This window comes from Dreissena polymorpha, chromosome 14 (assembly GCF_020536995.1).
Source record: "Dreissena polymorpha isolate Duluth1 chromosome 14, UMN_Dpol_1.0, whole genome shotgun sequence".
Lineage (NCBI taxonomy): Eukaryota > Metazoa > Mollusca > Bivalvia > Myida > Dreissenidae > Dreissena > Dreissena polymorpha.
In genome coordinates, this window is record NC_068368.1 from 43,364,060 (window position 1) to 43,382,373 (window position 18,314).

Below are 18,314 nucleotides of genomic sequence, written 5' to 3' on the forward strand. Positions count from 1 at the left end.
GACCTTCAAATGAATGACCTTGAAATGTCCAGTGGTTACTTACTAGTTCTGGCCAACCTTCATGTCAAGTTTCAAGACTCTAGGTCCAAGCATACCAAAGTTATAACAACTTTAACATTTTTATATTGAAGGTCACAGTGACCTTCACCTTCAAATGAATGACCTTGAAATGACCAGTGGTCATCTGTTAATCCTGGCCAACCTTCATGTCAAGTTTGAAGACTCTAGGTCCAAGCATACCAAAGTTATACCATGAAATAAGAACTTTAACATTTTTACATTCAAGGTCACAGTGACCTTGACCTTCAAATGAATGACCTTGAAATGACCAGTGGTTACTAACTAGTTATGGCCAACCTTCATGTCAAGTTTCAAGACTCTAGGTCCAAGCATACCAAAGTTATAACAACTTTAACATTTTTTATATTGAAGGTCACAGTGACCTTGACCTTCAAATGAATGACCTTGAAATGACCAGTGGTCATCTGTTAATCCTGGCCAACCTTCATGTCAAGTTTGAAGACTCTAGGTCCAAGCATACCAAAGTTATACCATGAAATAAGAACTTTAACATTTTCGAGCACGCCGCCACCCTGCCCGCCCGCCCGCCCGACAACATCAATCTATAAGCCGAGATTTTTTCGAAAAAAATCCGGCTAAAAAGCAAAAAGAAAAGCATATAGTATATTCAGTAGTGGTTACAAAGGGCAAGCGGGACTAAATGTACTGTCCATTATTCATCGTTACAAATCTTATGTTCTTCCCGTGCTTTTATATGGATTGGAACTGTTATTACCATCTGAACGCATTATAAACTGTCTTGAGCATTTCAAAGAAAGTTGTTAAAGAAATTCTTAGATAACCAGACAACACAGCCAATGGGGCAATATATCTTCTATCCGGACTTTTACCGATCAAAGCACAAATTCACATACAGGCACTGATCTTCTTACATACTATATGCTCGCAAGATAGAAACAGTATTGAGTGGGCGCTACTTGTACGTCAGATTAGCTTTAAATCAGTTGACAGCTCATCCTGGTTCATACAAGTGCAGCATATAATGTGGAAGTACGAGTTGGGGACTGTTGCTGACTTAGCTGACAACACACCCACGACGGGAAAATGGCAGACACGTGTACTCAAGGCGGTTCATAGCTACTGGAGTAATCAAATAGACAGTTTAACACCCCATATTCCACATTGTTTTTCTTGAGACAAGATAAGTACGTTCCTTTGCTCTCATTGGAATATAATGCCAGAGAGTCAGAACGGTTAAAAACAAAGGTACGGTTACTCACAGGGACTTATATGCTTCAAACAAAACGTAAGAACTTTATTCAGTTTGATATTGACCCAACATGTCAGATGTGTGGTGAAGAAAACGAAACCGCAGAACATTTTGTGCTCAAGTGTAGTGCCCTTCATAGTGTAAAACAGCCAATTATGGTCGACATAGAGCGTCAGTGGGAGGCAATAACAGACACTCCATTTAATACTCTACCCGTAGACCAACAGCTCTACATACTCATCAACAGTTGGCCAACTTTAAAGACTTTCCTGAAAATCCATTTGTCTACAGAATTTCATTAGCTCGAGACGCATCGTGGACGATTGTTGTACGGTCTGGACAGGACACGTCAGTTGCTCTTAGCGACCAATGCGTGCCAGCGACAACCCCGTACCAAACACACAAAGGGAATAGGTCTTAATTAAACAGGCAATAGTGTTTATTGGGTATGTATATTCAGGGCAATATAATTCTATTGTACGTATAGAAGCACTCTGCGACCTTCAGTTTATAAATTTTCGCTGAAAGTTTCTTATTTCTTTTATTTTTTTAATTAATATTATAACAACTAATGAAAACTTGCGCGTAAAGTACTAAACCACAAACATTCGTGACTAGTGGATACACTGTTATATTCAAGAGAAAGGTGTGTGATTTAAGGAGTGAATAGTGTGAACGTGTAATATAGAGTGTTTATATTCGGTGGTGGATTATTCACTGTCTACAAACAATTGTTTGGTTCCTCTACAAAGGGGGTTCAAGAAGAACACAGAATACAGAATATGGCTCTACAATTATAGCCAATCAATGAAATAATGCATTCAAAATATTATCTGTATTAAAAAGCATTTGTTTGTTTTCCAAGATGGTGTGGTCTGCTCAAAGAAAAAGTTTGGATTGCAAAATCACTGCAATCAAGGATGTCCTTTTGTTCCTTTGCACAAAACGCAAATTTATAACAATTAAATTGATTTGTTGATATGCTGTCTGCAGCTATATCAATAGAATTGGAGTAGTTGTTTGCAAGATACTTAAAACGTGACAGTATCACAAATTTGGTGAAAAATCACTGAACAAGAATTTTTAACATTCTTGCTAACAGTAATTCCCCTTTGTGATGCTGACTGGCTTTAATCCAATTCTAAGCTAGGTCTCCATGCAAGCTTGAATTATCCAAATTTGTATTAAGGTTGGATAATGCAGGATGAAGTTTTTACCTAGAAACTCCTATTGTAAAGCAACAGTCTGCCCACCGCCTGCAAAGCCCAAATTTTATAACCATGATTGTAAACTCTGCTGAAAACCTGCTTAATAAACTCTTAATTGAATTTGATTCAAGGAACACAGAATTAATTGATTCAAGGAACACAGAATTAATTGATGTGCGTAATTTTGTCCATGATTAGCCTGTACAGTCTGCACAGGCTAATAAGTGATGACACTTTCCACTTTTATGGAAGTCTCTTTCACACAAAAATCCAGTTTAGGCGGAAAGTATCATCACTGATTAGCCTGTGCATACTGCGAGGGCTAATGTGGAACAAGACTTTACACACATGCATTCACCCCATCTTCTCAGATTGAGACGCAAAGTTCAATTAGGTTAAACAAGACTCAGTGACTTACTTGACTCAGCCCCTCTGTGCACGCCCCCTATGCCACCAGTCACAAACACCGGTATGCCTGCCATGTGAGCCAGCACCATTGTGCCGGAGACAGTGGTACCACCATTCAGTCCCTGTATAAAATAAAATTATACTGAAATTGTTAGAGCTGTTCACACTAAAACACGTTAGATTGAGCCTTGTTCTGTGAAAACTGGACTTAATCCATGTGCTGAAAGAGTCGTCTCAGATTAGCCTGCGCAGTTTGCACAGACTCATCAGGGATGACTATTTCCACCTAAACAGGGTTTTTGTTTATACTTTTTTTTAACAAAAAATCCACAAAGTTTATCGTAAATTATTGGCTGTGTCAATTTAGGTCTCTGTCTAAACAGTTTTTCCAAACACATCATATTATTATTATATGTTTAACTTGAACTTAATTGCACAAAGGATAGATGTTTTCTTTATACACTTGTTCAGGTTAAGCCTGTAGATGAATAAGATAAACATCTACTTGATACATATAATTTAACTAAGATAAACATCTACTAGATACATATAATTTAAGATAAACATCTACTAGATACATATAATTTAAGATAAACATCTACTAGATACATATAATTTAACTAAGATAAATTGCAACTTTAAATCTTATTCACAGAAACAACACACTTTTTTGGATTTAATATTAAATTAATTGTCTATAGATTTAGTGGGAAAATAAAGTTTTCTCTTACATAAGATGCAAATTAAGCCTATTTAGTGTGCACCAGCTGTTATGATTAAATAAGTATACAAATTTGGTTCAAACAAAAAATAATTCAAAGAAAATAACTGTATTGTTTATTTATTGCTATAAAAATGTGTAACTTTGAATACTGAACAACTTTTAAAAGCAGTTATGACCATATACAGTACCCAGGTTTTTCAGTGGATTTTCAAAACCAGGAGTCAAAATGACCCAAGGTCTCAAAATTTATGAGGGGTCAAAATAAAAATGATTATGGTCAAAATACGGAAATTACATGTAACTTGAAATCTTCTTAAATGCATGTTTAAGGTTTTGTCTTAGCTTATTTATCATAATATAATAAATAAAAAAAATTCACAAAAAGCTTTATTATTTCCATAAAAGATGATTTCTGGTTCCATTATGGCTTTAAAAAAATTGGATTGTGGAAAATTATGTGTCAAAATGATGCAAGGCTAATTTTTTGCAGTAGTCGAGGATGAGAATATTGCAACTTGCTTGAACCAAGTGCAGGATTCTTCTTCAATTGAAATCACTGAGTACCTCCTAATATTCAATGAATCTCATCCAAAGTCCAGCAAAGTGACATATAAACAAGATGCATACCTGAGATAGAACATATGCAAGATCATGCCGGGAAGTTTTCACAGCAGTAGTACCAGGATCAGCAAGGTACTCTATCTGGTCCCTTTCCAAGCCTTGGAAACATATATAGTATTGAACTGCGCATATGATTTCAAAGCTGAAGTTTATTCAATTTTTCAGTCATTCAAAGGTCAAGATAAAGCAGATTAACCCTTTGCATGCTGGGAAATTTGTCGTCTGCAAAAATGTCATCTGCTGAATTTCTAAAATTAGCATTTTCTTTGATTTTTTTTCAAAAAATACTATTAGAATAGCAAACAGTTTGGATCCTGATGAGACGCCACGTTCTGTGGTGTCTCATCTGGATCCAAACTGTTTGCAAAGGCCTTAAAAATTCGGTTCCAGCACTGAAAGAGCTAATGCATACATTACTCATAGACAATTAAATTTGGAGTGTTCAATGATAAATGTTAAATATCTCAAATGTTTGTGAACATTTGAGATTGAAGGACAGAAAAAGAAGTTTACATAATCAAGCCTAATTTCCTATATTATAGTTGGAGTGCAACACAACCCGGATAGGAATTGAGAGGGGTCAATAGCCAACAGCACCTTAAATCAATGATGGGCCATTAAATTATCATAAAGCCCTCTGTACCAGAAGTTTCACAACCCATATGAGTGTCTTACCCTATCAAAATGTTTGTTTTTCTTCATTTTGGGAAAGTGCTTGTACTTCCATTTAGTGAAAAAATCATCTACATAACTTCAAGCTGAAATAAATTTCCCCCAAAAAACCTTTAAATTTGGGGAAAATTTCTGCATTAAAAAACAAATTTCTTAGGTGTTGGTGCCTTTCTCTTGGGGAAAGGGGCCTTTGAAAGGCCCTTGCTAAAGAAGGAAAAAGAGTCCGGTTGTTGAATCACCTGAGCAAGTCATTTTCAAAATTTACCAGCGCAGTGTTTGATTTGTTCATTTCATAACAGTTTTATGCTTTCAGGGCAAAAGGTAAGCAATTACTCTGACTACCTACAGGTGGTTTGTAGCATAATAGTAGTGTCATACCTGTTGATATCCCATTAACAAACAAAGCATAGCTAGAGAGAGAAAAAACAAATTATAGGTTTGGTAGAGAGACAAGAAAAAGAACTATTGTTGTTTGCTTTACCTATGTACACCTGTCCTTTAATGATCCCTATAGTGGCAGGAACTGCCCCTGATTGGCGCACAATATCTTCTACTTCTAGTGCGGTTCTGTAACACAATATACACAATATCTTCTACTTCCAGTGCAGTCCTGTAAAACAATATACACAATATCTTCTACTTCTAGAGCAGTCCTGTAAAACAATATCCACAAAATCTTCTACTTCTTGTGCAGTCTTGTAAAACAATATACACAATATCTTCTACTTCTTGTGCAGTCTTGTAAAACAATATACACAATATCTTCTACTTCTAGTGCAGTCCTGTAAAAGAATATACACAATATCTTCTACTTCTTGTGCAGTCTTGTAAAACAATATACACAATATCTTCTACTTCTAGTGCAGTCCTATAACACAATATACACAATATCTTCTACTTCTAGTGCAGTCCTGTAACACAATATACACAATATCTTTTACTTCTAGTGCAGTACTGTAAAACAACATACACAATATCTTCTAGTTCTAGTGCAGTCCTGTAACACAATATACCCACAATATCTTCTACTTCTAGTGCAGTCCTGTAAACAATATACATAATATCCCACTCTCTGATCTTGAGATTTCAAAAAAGTATTTTTGGTTAACCAAGAATTGGACCTTCTGAATTAGTTTTGGTCAACATGTAGCTCTATCTTAAGGTCAAAATTAAGTTAGTTGATGTTGATGTGTCAATAGTCTTCAAAGACATCATACAATACAAGAGACACAACTTTTTAAGTTGAAAAACATCATTTTGGGTTAAATACAAATTTGGTCCATCCCAATAAGTCTAAATTCAGTCGTAGTGCAAAAGTAGGTCAGTGTCATGTTCAAAATGAGATAAGGGAGATGTTGGTGTGTTGATAATGTTCAAAGTCAACATTCATGCAACTATCAAAGCTATGTAAAAAAGAATCATTAAAAATGAAATAGGAAAAGTGTCAATTTGGGTTCAACTCGTTCAGATGGACGAATGAATGGGCCAATCACTATATGCTTCTTGGTAACAGTAGATGTTAAGGGCATAAAACATTTACATTGCATAGTTAAAGTAACTGCTATGTCTTTAACAGAAATATTCTGTATATTAATTTGTTCACAATACTTGACCATTGCCTTTTGTTCAAAATAAATATAGCTATTTATTCTGTTTCTGAGCCAACAATAACATCATTACCTTTATGCTGAGCACTGATGAAAATACAGTGTTTTTTCACAATTTTGGTAATGGGGCCTGGTTCTTTTGCAGGGCAAAAAAAAATTCTTCGCAAGGAGCCTCTTTTTCTTCCCCTTTACCAAAAAGGCCATCTCCCCTACAGAAATTTCTTTAAAATCATGCATTTTTCTCTAATTTTCCAATCTACCTCAGTATTTTTCATGCCCCAAACCCAGAAAATTGTCTTTTTTCCCTGAATAAAAGGCTGTGGCCCTTTCCCCAAAGTTGGTGTTTTGGCCCTGTTTTGGATTGGGGAAAATTTGCAGCATTTTTACTATAATTGGGAAATTAGTGTTGGTGTTGTATTGCTGACAAATGCTTCTCAATTATTGAAATAAAAGTAAAAGTGAGAGGAACGAACTATTGAGATCTTACAAAAACAAGAGGGCCATGATGGCCCTGAATCGCTCACCTGACTAACCTTGCTACATCAACTTAAATTCTATCAGACCCGTATACAATCCCAAGAAAGATTTCATTAATTAATACATTCTGACAAAATGTCATTAAGACGTGATGAAAACTGTGACCTCTCTCATCTACACAAGGTTTTACTAGAATTGGCCCAGTGACCTAATTTTTGACCCCAGATGACCCATATACGATCCAAAATCAGGTATTTTCAAGATAAACATTCTGACCATACTACACTAAGATCAGTTGAAAACTATGACTTCTATTGTCTACACAAGGTTTTTCTATGATTTGACCTAGTGACCTAGTTTCTGACCACAGATGACCCAAATACAATCCCAACCCAGATTTCATCAACACAAACATTCTGACCAAATTTCATAAAGATTGAATGAAAACTGTGACCTCTATTGTCTTCACAAGGTTTTTCTATTATTTGACCTAGTGACCTAGTTTTTGACCCCAGATGACCCAAATACAATCCCAACCCAGATTTCATCAAGATAAACATTCTGACTAAATTTCATAAAGATTGGATGAACACTGCGACCTCTATTGTCTACACAAGGTTTTTCTATTATTTGACCTAGTAACCTAGTTTTTGATCTAGTGACCTAGTTTTTTTACCCCAGATGACCCCAATACAATCCCAACCCAGATTTCATCAAGATGAGCATTCTGATCAAATTTCATAAAGATTGGATGAAAATTGTGACCTCTACTGTCTACACAAACAAATTGTTGACGGATGCACGCACGCACACATGCACGCACACACAGCGGACGCCGGACATCACACGGTCACATAAGCTCACCATGTCACTTTGTGACAGGTGAGCTAAAAACACCAAAAAAAAACAAAACAAACTTTTTTGTGTGGAACTCTTCAATTGGGAAATTTTAGGCCCCATTTGGGAAAACTATATACTTATTTCCATTGGGAATGGGGCAGAATACTGGCCCTGATTATAAAAAGGAAAAACACACTGTAAAATATATGTTATTTATGAGCTGATACCTATTACACTATGTATGCACATACTGTCTATACAGCAACACATCAATAGAGCCGCATTCTGGGAAAACAGGGCTAAAAGCATGTGCGTAACGTGTCTTTCCTCATTATCCTGTGCAGTCTTCCAGCGACGACCTTCATCCTATTTGGGACTTATCTTTTAAAGGAAGTCTCTTCTTAATGAAATTCTAGCTGAGGAGGAAGGCAAATTGCTCAGCAATACGTGTACCTGATATTCTGTGGAGCTGGCATTCCATGCGTTACTATAGTTGTCTCCAGGGCAACAACTGGTTGCCTAGCTGCAATGGCTGCTTTAACCTGCTCCGAAAACTTCAAATGACCTGCACAATGGTAAAATAGAATATACTATTCAACAAACATAAATTGAGATCCGCTGTTACAATTACAATAGTTATGTATAGATATGAAGTTGATAATGGTTCTTTTCTTCCAAAACCTAATACTGCATATTGTCAAGACCCATTTCCTTGTTTGAGACAGTGTTTTACTGTCAAAATAAGAAATATCTATTAACCATGACTGAGTAATACATTACATTAACCCCTTCCCTTAATAAAAATTACATGGTTTATGTGGAATTTACACATTGGACTAGTGTGGCTTTCTGTATTAAATACATAGTGTACAGTGCTCCAGCTAAGATTTAAAAAGGGCAGCGGGGCTTTTTTGTCAAAAGGGCACTTTCTAGCGCGCGGGCTTTTCTAGAATGCTTCCTGTGGCATGTTAATTTATGTGTTATTAATAATTGTTAGAATATTTTATTCCCATTCTTATTAAACCATTTAAATATAATGTCTACAATAAGAAATAAATTAGTTACTTGTAATGTAATAAGAGATTTATTAATTATCATAAATTATGTAAAAAAAAAAGATTTTTTTTTTTTAAGGGCATGGCGGAGGTTCGGTAGGGCAGGTTGCCCTCAAATTTAGGCCTAGCTGGAGCACTGGTGTATATGTATTAACAATTGCTCTGCAATATTGTGATAACAATAATTATATGACTATTTATAAACTATTATTTTTAAAACATGGATGTCCAATTGTGGATGTTTTGAAGACATTGTCAGTGATTCTTCCAATAGGCATCCTTGTATTTTGAGACAAAAAAAAAAAGTTTTCTTTTATTATTAGATATAATATTATTTATTAAATATCTTAGCATTAATTTTTAAAGGTATTCCTGATAAAGCCAATGACCATGTAAAAATGTATGTGTATTAAATTGGGTTTAATCAACCTAACACATCATAACAACCACAATACCTGTTACCAATAAGGGTGTCACGTTTACACATTTTTCTAAACGTTTAAACGAAATGAAATAAACGAAACGTTACCGTTTAAACGGTATCCCTATGTCTGTTTAAAAAGCATCAGTACCATCGCATTTCCAAACCGAAAATAGTATTTTATTGCCGGAAGTAATATTCAGTGCATATCCCATTCGCGCAATGACGTCATATTAAAACCATAAAATATTATAAAACAGAGCATCCGAATCACCACATATGTATTCGTCATTCTATAAAAACAATTTAAAGAACGTCGAAAATAATGTAAAATCAATGAAAAATACTGTTTCCGAAAACGACACTCCGAAACAAATGCACGTATTTTGCATATGAAATACAACGCATGTATCGTTTGACCGCAGAAAATGAAAAACCAGTTAACTAGCAAAAACGTAATTAATATATAATTTGGTTAAAATATTGCTTTTCAACATGCTACCGCAGTGTTTGACTTGGCTAATCAATCTCTTAAAATATTTCAAGATGGCGGCATATGCACTGTTTCGTTGCCAAGTTGTAAGATTTTCGGAAAGTAACGAAGAATTTGCGTTATTTTCTGTTCATGTCTGTGCCATCCACTAACCAATCAGGAATAAATTATTGCCGAATTCGGTAGCCCAGATTTACCGCAAGTACCCTGTTTCGCAGTTTGTCATCGATATACTTCGTACGGCTAGTCGGCTACGTTATTTGCAACCCAATATTTATTATATTGATATTGTCTGTCGTTTAAACGTTTACTGTTTTGGTAAACATTTTTCAGCAAAACACGAAACGCGACCGTTTAAACGTTTAAACGTAACACCTTAGTTACCAATGACATCAATTTGTGTCTCTTTTGTGGAGAAATGATCAAAATAAAATGATGAAGAAAAAGAAAGTGAACGTTTTGAATTGACGATTTCGGCTATCTTACTGTATACAGAGAATGATAAGAGTCAGCTGTTGTATCACGATTGTTTGATTAGAGACGCTATTTATCTTGCAAAGAATACTGAAAAAGAGTTATTGTTTAATTAATGTTATCATATTTTCAAATTGGAAACATTTGGCGTTGTCCTTTGCAAATACTCGAACATTATGATTTTAATGAGCAGTTGAGGCACTTGAAACTTGGGTTAATATCATTATTCCGCAAGCACACCACATCATGTTAGTTTTTTAATTTGCTCACTATGGATATATTTATGATCTTTTTGTGTTTATTTATGCCAGAATATAGTTTATGTGGCTATTATTACCAATTTAAGTGCAGCCTGGATTCCAGACGGTGAGTCTACATGAAAAAGGCCTTAATTTATCAGTTGCAATTCCCAGTTGCAGCAACCCCATGTTTCAATAGCGCTAGCTTGCTCATTGTCAGCTCGGGTAATACTTAAATAAATCCCAGGTACTCTTAAGTATATTTAAATGTTCCCCTGGTACGATACATGTATATATGTAACATATACTAACATAGTAACATGTACCCGGTAATTATAACGCTAAATTGGTCATAATCAGCTATTTTTTTTAATCAATTATGTTATATTTATGTCAATATTCTGTAAAATAGCCTCTATATTATCGAAAGTCCTGCTTAAAAAGCATGTTGAGGAAGTTTGTTTTCAAAGAGAATCTTGTTTTGTATTCTGTAGCGCGTTTTTATGACATCGGATTTTGGGCGGGAATAATACTCGGGTACAGTCAGTGAATATTGGCCGGGTATATTTTTTGTACCTGGGGTACATTTAAGTATATATAAGAGTACCCAATGTACTTTTAAGTAGTACCCGAGCTGACAATGACCATTTGAGCATTAATAGCCATATGTTGGATTGGTATTAGTTATTTGACAGGAGCACACTAAATCATCGATTATACATAAAATGTTGGTTATTTATCCTTCTTGTCTATTGGTCTTTGACCAGAAGAAGTTGCTTACCTGTCCGCAGGCAAGATGAATAAGAAAACCCTCGGTGTTGACATCCTTGATTGATAAGATTGGATTTTAAATACGACTTTAGCAACGGAGTTACACTTCTAGCCATTGCTAAGTTTTATTTCATAACTTTATATTGTTCAAATACACTCGCAAACTGAAAATCTGACCTATTATTATAAAAACAATTAATACATTTTAACGAAAACGTGTCGTTAGCCAGGACGCTACTCTTTTTCATAGACGAGATAGTGTACGGACTCGGGAACACTCATTGAACTAATTCATGGCGAAATTGAAATCAGGGGAAACAATTCATTAATTAATTCCTAATATGATTAAAGGTGCTACCTTATTTACGGGCAAAAGCTTTTTAAGTTTTTTGTCATAACCACGTATTTTTAATAAATATATGGACATGATTGTGTTCAAAATATTATAATTGTTGCAATAATTAAGTAATGCATAAAAAAATAATCAATCTGAAAACGAGTTACATGTTCCAAGCTTAAAGATCTAGCATCTTTTTTTCTAGCCACAGGCTGGTTCGGTGGCTGTGGTATAGTGGATGGGGTGTCTGCTAACTGGCTGAGTCACTGAGAGGTCTCTGTATTGATCCCTTAAGTGGGTGCATTCTTAAGATAACCCCAAATATATACTATTGCGTACCATTTGGGTTGAAAGTCAAGAAGACCTACAAGGTAAAATGAGAAATGTACGTCGAAGTACAATAATTGTACGTCGACATACACATATAAAATACACTTCGAGGTATATATTTGTACGTCAAAGTACAATTTATACTTCGACATACATGTTTGTACTTCGACGCACACATTTTCTGAACAGCCAATCAAAAAACTTGTCTCTTGAGCCGCTTTTCCTTCAGATTTATTCATAATTAATGTTCAAAATCACTTTTTTAATTGAGGACAAAATGAATTAAAATATCAGAATGGCAAAAAAATACACATCAAAAAAGTTTCAAGTATTTAATGCATTGAAATAGATTATATACAAATTTGAAGAAGATTTAATTGTCACCTTTTTAGCTCATCTATTTAAAAAAAGAGCTATATTGTCATCACCTTGGCGTCGGCGTTTGGTTAAGTTTTGCGTTTAGGTCCACTTTTCTCATAAATTATCAAAGCCATTGCATTCAAACTTGGTACACTTACTAACTATCATGAGGGGACTGGGCAGGCAAAGTTAGATAACACTGGCTTGCATTTTGACAGAATTTTGTGCCCTTTTTTATACTTAGAAAATTGAAAATTTTGGTTAAGTTTTGTGTTTAGGTCCATTTTATTCCTTAAGTATCAAAGTTATTGCTTTCATACTTACAACACTTGATAATTATAAGGGGACTGTGCAGGCAAAGTTATGTAACTCTGACTGGCATTTTGACAGAATTATGTGCCCTTTTTATACTTAGAAAATTGAAAATTTGGTAAAGTTTTGTGTTTAGGTCCACTTTTTTCCCTAAAGTATCAAAGCTATTGCTTTAATACATGCAACACTTACTAAATATCGTAAGGGGACTGTGCAGGCAAAGTTATGTAACTCCGACTGGCATTTTGACGGAATTATGGACCCTTTATACTTGAAAAATTTGGTTAAGTTTTGTGTTTTGGTCCACTTAACCCTTAAAGTATCATAGATATTGCTTTCATACTTGGAACACTCGCAAACTATCATAAGGGGACAGTAAAGGACAAGTTGCATAACTCTGGTTGTCATTTTTACGGAATTACGGCCCTTTTTTACTTAATAACTTTGAATATATGGTTACATTTTGTGTTTAGATCCACTTTACTTCTAAAGTATCAAGGCTGTTGCTTTAAAACTTCAAATACTTTCATGCTATCATAAGGGTTCTGTACCTGGCAAGTTTAATTTTACCTTGACCTTTGAATGACCTTGACTCTCAAGGTCAATTTATTAAATTTTGCTAAAATTGCCATAACTTCTTTATTTATGATTAGATTCGATTGATACTTTGACAATGCAACTCTTACCTGACATACCACAATAGACTCCACCCAAACCATCCCCCACGCCCCCCGAATCCCCTCCCCCCGAATCCCCCTCAATCCCCCCATTAAACAAATATAAAGATCATCTAATAAATGACCACCACACCCTCACACAATACCCCCACCCCAAAAAAATATCTTTTATGCCCCCGGTAGGGTGGCATATAGCAGTTGAACTGTCCGTCAGTATGTCAGTCAGTCTGTCCGTCCGTCCGAAACAAACATTTACATTGGCCATAACTTTTTCACTTTTGAAGATAGCAACTTGATATTTGGCATGCATGTGTATCACATGGAGCTGCACATTTTGAGTGGTGAAAGGTCAAGGTCATCCTGCAAGGTCAAATGTCAAATTTATGGTGTCTGTCCGTCCGAAAACTTTAACATTTGCCATAATTTTTTCAATATTGAAGATATCAACTTGATATTTGGCATGCATGTGTATCTCATAGAGCTGAACATTTTGAGTGGTGAAATGTGAAGGTCAAGGTCATCCTTCAAGGTAAAATGTCAAATATATGGCGTCTGTCCGTCCGAAAACTTTAACATCGGCCATAACTTTTTTAATATTGAAGATAGCAACTTGATATTTGGCATGCATGTGTATCTCATGAAGCTGCACATTTTGAGTGGTGGAAGTTCAAGGTCAAGGTCATCCTTCAAGGTATTTTTTTTTATAAAAATTCAAAGCGGCGTTCTCATGAAGCTGCACATTTTGAGTGGTGGAAGTTCAAAGTCAAGGTCATCCTTCAAGCTCAAGGTCATCCTTCAAGGTCAAAGGTAAAAAAATTAATTCAAAGCGGTGTTCTCATGAAGCTGCACATTTTGAGTGGTGGAAGTTCAAGGTCAAGGTCATCCTTCAAGGTAAAGGTCATCCTTCAAGGTCAACGGTCAATTTTTTTTATTTCAAAGCGGCGTTCTCATGAAGCTGCACATTTTAAGTGGTGGAAGTTCAAGGTCAAGGTCATTCTTCAAGGTCAATGTCATCCTTCAAGGTCAAAGGTCAAAAAATAATATTTTTTCAAAACGGCATTATCATGATGCTGCACATTTTGGGTGGTGGAAGTTCAAGGTCAAGGTCATCCTTTAAGGTCAAGGTCATCCTTCAAGGTCAAAAGTAATTTTTTTTTTTAAATTCAAAGCGGCGTTATCATGAAGCTGCACATTTTGAGTAGTGGAAGTTCAAGGTCAATGTCATCCTTTAAGGTAAAAATAAAATTAAAAAAAAATCAAAGCGTCGTTCTCATGAAGCTACACATTTTGAGTGGTGGAAGTTCAAGGTCAAGGTCATCCTTCAAGGTCAAGGTCATCCTTCAAGGTCAATGGTATTTTTTTATTCTAAGCGGCGTTCTCATGAAGCTGCACATTTTGAGTGGTGGAAGTTCAAGGTCACAGTCATTCTTCAAGGTCAAGGTTATCCTTCCCGGTCAAAGGTAAAAAAATAATTTCAAAGCGGCGTTATCATGAAGCTGCAAATTTTGAGTGGTGGAAGTTAAAGGTCAAGGTCATCCTTCAAGGTCAAGGTCATCCTTCAAGGTCAAAAAAATAATATTTCAAAGCGGCGTTCTCATAAAGCTGCACATTTTGAGTGGTGAAAGTTCAAGGTCAAGGTCATCCTTCAAGGTCAAAGGTAAAAAAAAAATTAAGCGGCGCAAAAGGGGGCATTGTGTTTCTGACAAACACATCTCTTGTTTTTTTCAAACATGGTTAAAAACACAAATATTTATTTTTATTATTTTATTTTTGAAATACCGTCCAACCATCACAGCCAAGAATCCCCCCCCATTTTTTTTATTTTTTGAAATTGATTGCTCAGGTGAGCTTTTGTGACCGGTCTTTGTCCGTCTTCCGTCCGTCCGTCCGTCCGTCGTCCACATTTGGTTTATAAACACTTTAGAGGCCACATTTCATGCCCGATCTTCATGAAACTTGGTCAGAAGATTTGTCCCAATGATATCTGGATCAAGTTCGAAACTGGGTCATGCTGGGTCAAAAACTAGGTCACTAGGTAAAAACAAACAAACTTGTAAACACTGTAGAAGTCACATTTCATACTCAAATCTTCATGTAACTTTGTCCAAAAGTTTGCCTTAATGATATGTTGGTCGAGTTCAAAAGTGGTTCCGGTCCGTTGAAAAACATGGCCGCCAGTGGGCGGGGCTGTTTTTCTTATTTTCTTATTTGGCTATAGAGAAACCTTGTAAACACTCTAGAAGTCAAATTTTTGTTGAGTTGAGTTCCAAAATGGTTCCGGTCAGCTGAATAACATGTCTGCCAGGGGGGGGGGGGGGCAGTTTTCCTCATTTGGCTATAGAGTCACAATTTCTGCCCAATCATCATAAAAATTGGTCAAAACATTGGTTTTATTAATATCTCGGACAAGTTTGAAAATGGTCCAGGTCGGTGAAAAAAACATGGCCGCAAGTGGGCGGGGCATTTTTCTCGATATGTATATAGTGAAAACATGTGAACACTCTAGAAGTCACGTTTTTTGCCCAATTTTCATGAAATTTGGTCAGAATATTTGTTTCTTTGATATGAGAGTTGAGTTCGAAAATGGTTTTGGTCAGTTGAATAACATGGCTGCCGGGGGGGGGGGGGGGACAGTTTTCCTTATTTTGCTACCTTGTAAACACTCTAGAAGTCACAATTTCTGCCCTATCACCATGAAAGTTGGTCAAAACATTGGTTTTATTCATATCTCGGACGAGTTCGAAAATAGTCCAGATCAGTGAAAAAACATGGCCGCCACTCGGCGGGGCATTTTTCTCTATATGTATATATTGAAAACATGTGAACACTCTAGAAGTCACATTTTGGCCCAATTTTCATGAAATTTGGTCAGAACATTTGTTTCCTTGATATGAGAGTTGAGTTGGAAAATGGTTCCGGTCAGTTGAATAACATGTCTGCCGGGGGGGGGGGGGGGGCAGTTTTCTTATATTTCTATACTAAAAAAAGCTTGTGAACACTCTAGAAATCACATTTTTTGCCTAATCATCATAAAACTTGGTACAAAGATTGGTTTTATATATATCACATAATTAATGTCATAATTATTGCCCTTAGATTTTCCAAATTTTCATTATATTATTCAAAATCCTTGTAAACACTCTAGAGGTCACAATTTTGTTTCAGATTTTATGAATCTTGGTCATAATATTTATTTTTGTAAGCAAAGTTTGATGTTTTGTAAGGGGGGGGGGTCAACTCAAAATATAGGTCAGTAGGTCAAATCTTACAAAAAAAATCCATATGCCAGAGTTTTGGTTCAATAATGATGAAAATTGACCAGGATGTTTGTCTGGACAATATCTAGGTCAACTTTGACGTTTGGTTAAGATTGAATGAACCGACTCCTCTGAGGTGAGCGAACTAGAGCAATCTTGGCCCTCTTGTTTTTGCATTTTTGGAAGATAATGTAATAAATGACCACACCCCCACCTTATACACCCCTCTCCACTCCACTCCTCCCTCCTTTGTGATTGAAATTGAGATAGGTCCCTACACCTTTAAAGAGAAAAATAGATGAGCGGTCTGCACCCGCAAGGCGGTGCTCTTAAAATTATAATTATTCAGCATATTGAAAGTATTTATTGATCATGCGGGGCGGAGTATCACGATCGTCCAGCGCATTACTGTGTAGGAAATTCCCAACGGTAACCAAACAGTTACCAAAAATTAACGGGATAAATAATGTATAATAACCTCCCCGTTGGTCGTATTTTGTGATAACAATAACTTGCATAAGTCAGAGGTTAATTACGCCACGCGCCAGGTCAATAAATACGCACAATATCTATGAGTTAGCGGTCGATAGTCGCATAATTTGGTATAAATTATAATAATAATAATGTTACACGTGTCTTGCTGATACACGTACAAATAGCTGAATATTGCAGCTTTAGTTAGAAACTCGATCCGATTTTCTTGAATCTAGTGAGATAATAAGATTTAAGTGCGGTAAAACCCACTTGGTCCACACATAATTCCGAAATACATCCACATGCCAGAGGCACACAGAGGCTTTAAAGGGGCCTTTTCATGGATTTTGAAATGTATTGAAGTTTGTTATAAAATGCGTTATATTGATAAATCTAAATATTGTATCTAAAAAGTGCCTGCAAAAAATCAAGAATAAAATTAAAGAAAGAAAAACCACTGACCCCTGGAGTAAGAGTCTATCGCTTTGACCACTCTGCCATCTTTGCTCATACAAAGAGTGAAGTATTTTATACTTTAAATGAACACTCGTCTAACATCATAAAATATAACGACAAAAGAATACTCTCCAAATTATTCACTCGTTTCGCGTTGCAACGCCTTATAGTTTTCAGGTTTTTAAATCGTCAAAAGATGCGTATAGTGGATATTTAAGAGCATAATAAATGTTTAGTATTACAATTTCCTCACAAATATCATAACTACAACGAAAATTTGCTAATCTGAAACATTTTATCTTAATTGTCAATTTACCGAAATGTGAAAAGATCCCTTAAAAAACTAATTATGTACGGATACCAATTCGACAAAGGAGACATTTATGATAGTTACACATAGTTTGCATTAATTTGTCTGTGCGTTTTTTCAATTGATGGGTATACGCGTTACATTTACAATAAGTTTTACTTGGAAGCGCTGTAATAATTTAAAGAAAGTTTAAAATAAGTTTAAACAAGTTCGTAAAGATGAATTATTAATAAAACATGATCACATAACATCCGCTTTAGAGCCACTAACGGTACCTTCATGAATTTCGTGGACTTTTAAGTAAGCATTGCGACGTTTTCTACACCCGGCTTTAAAGTGGTTAAGTTTGTGGCAGTAATTGCACTCTTTTCCTTTTGCTGGACAATGTGTGTTGTGAGGATACTGACCTCCGCAATTTCTGCAAACAGTATTTGTTTTGTGCTGTCCATGTCGTGTTTGATGATGTGTTTGAGGTTTTCGTTTTTCTTTTTGCCTCGATG

The 18,314-nt window shown here is 35.7% G+C and overlaps 1 protein-coding gene across 1 annotated transcript in view; it reads right to left on the reverse strand.

The window, feature by feature from the left end:
- LOC127858006 (uncharacterized) overlaps nt 1–11,582 on the reverse strand; it is a 32,349-nt gene extending 20,767 nt beyond the window's left edge. The window contains exons 1-5 of the mRNA XM_052394845.1: nt 11,312–11,582; nt 8,302–8,413; nt 5,406–5,491; nt 4,259–4,350; nt 2,918–3,029 (exon numbers count right to left, since the gene is read on the reverse strand). Coding sequence (XP_052250805.1) covers nt 2,918–3,029; nt 4,259–4,350; nt 5,406–5,491; nt 8,302–8,413; nt 11,312–11,417 — 508 coding nt within the window. The 5' untranslated portion in view covers nt 11,418–11,582. The remainder of the gene's footprint in view (nt 1–2,917; nt 3,030–4,258; nt 4,351–5,405; nt 5,492–8,301; nt 8,414–11,311) is intronic.
- Nucleotides 11,583–18,314: the final 6,732 nt, after the last annotated feature.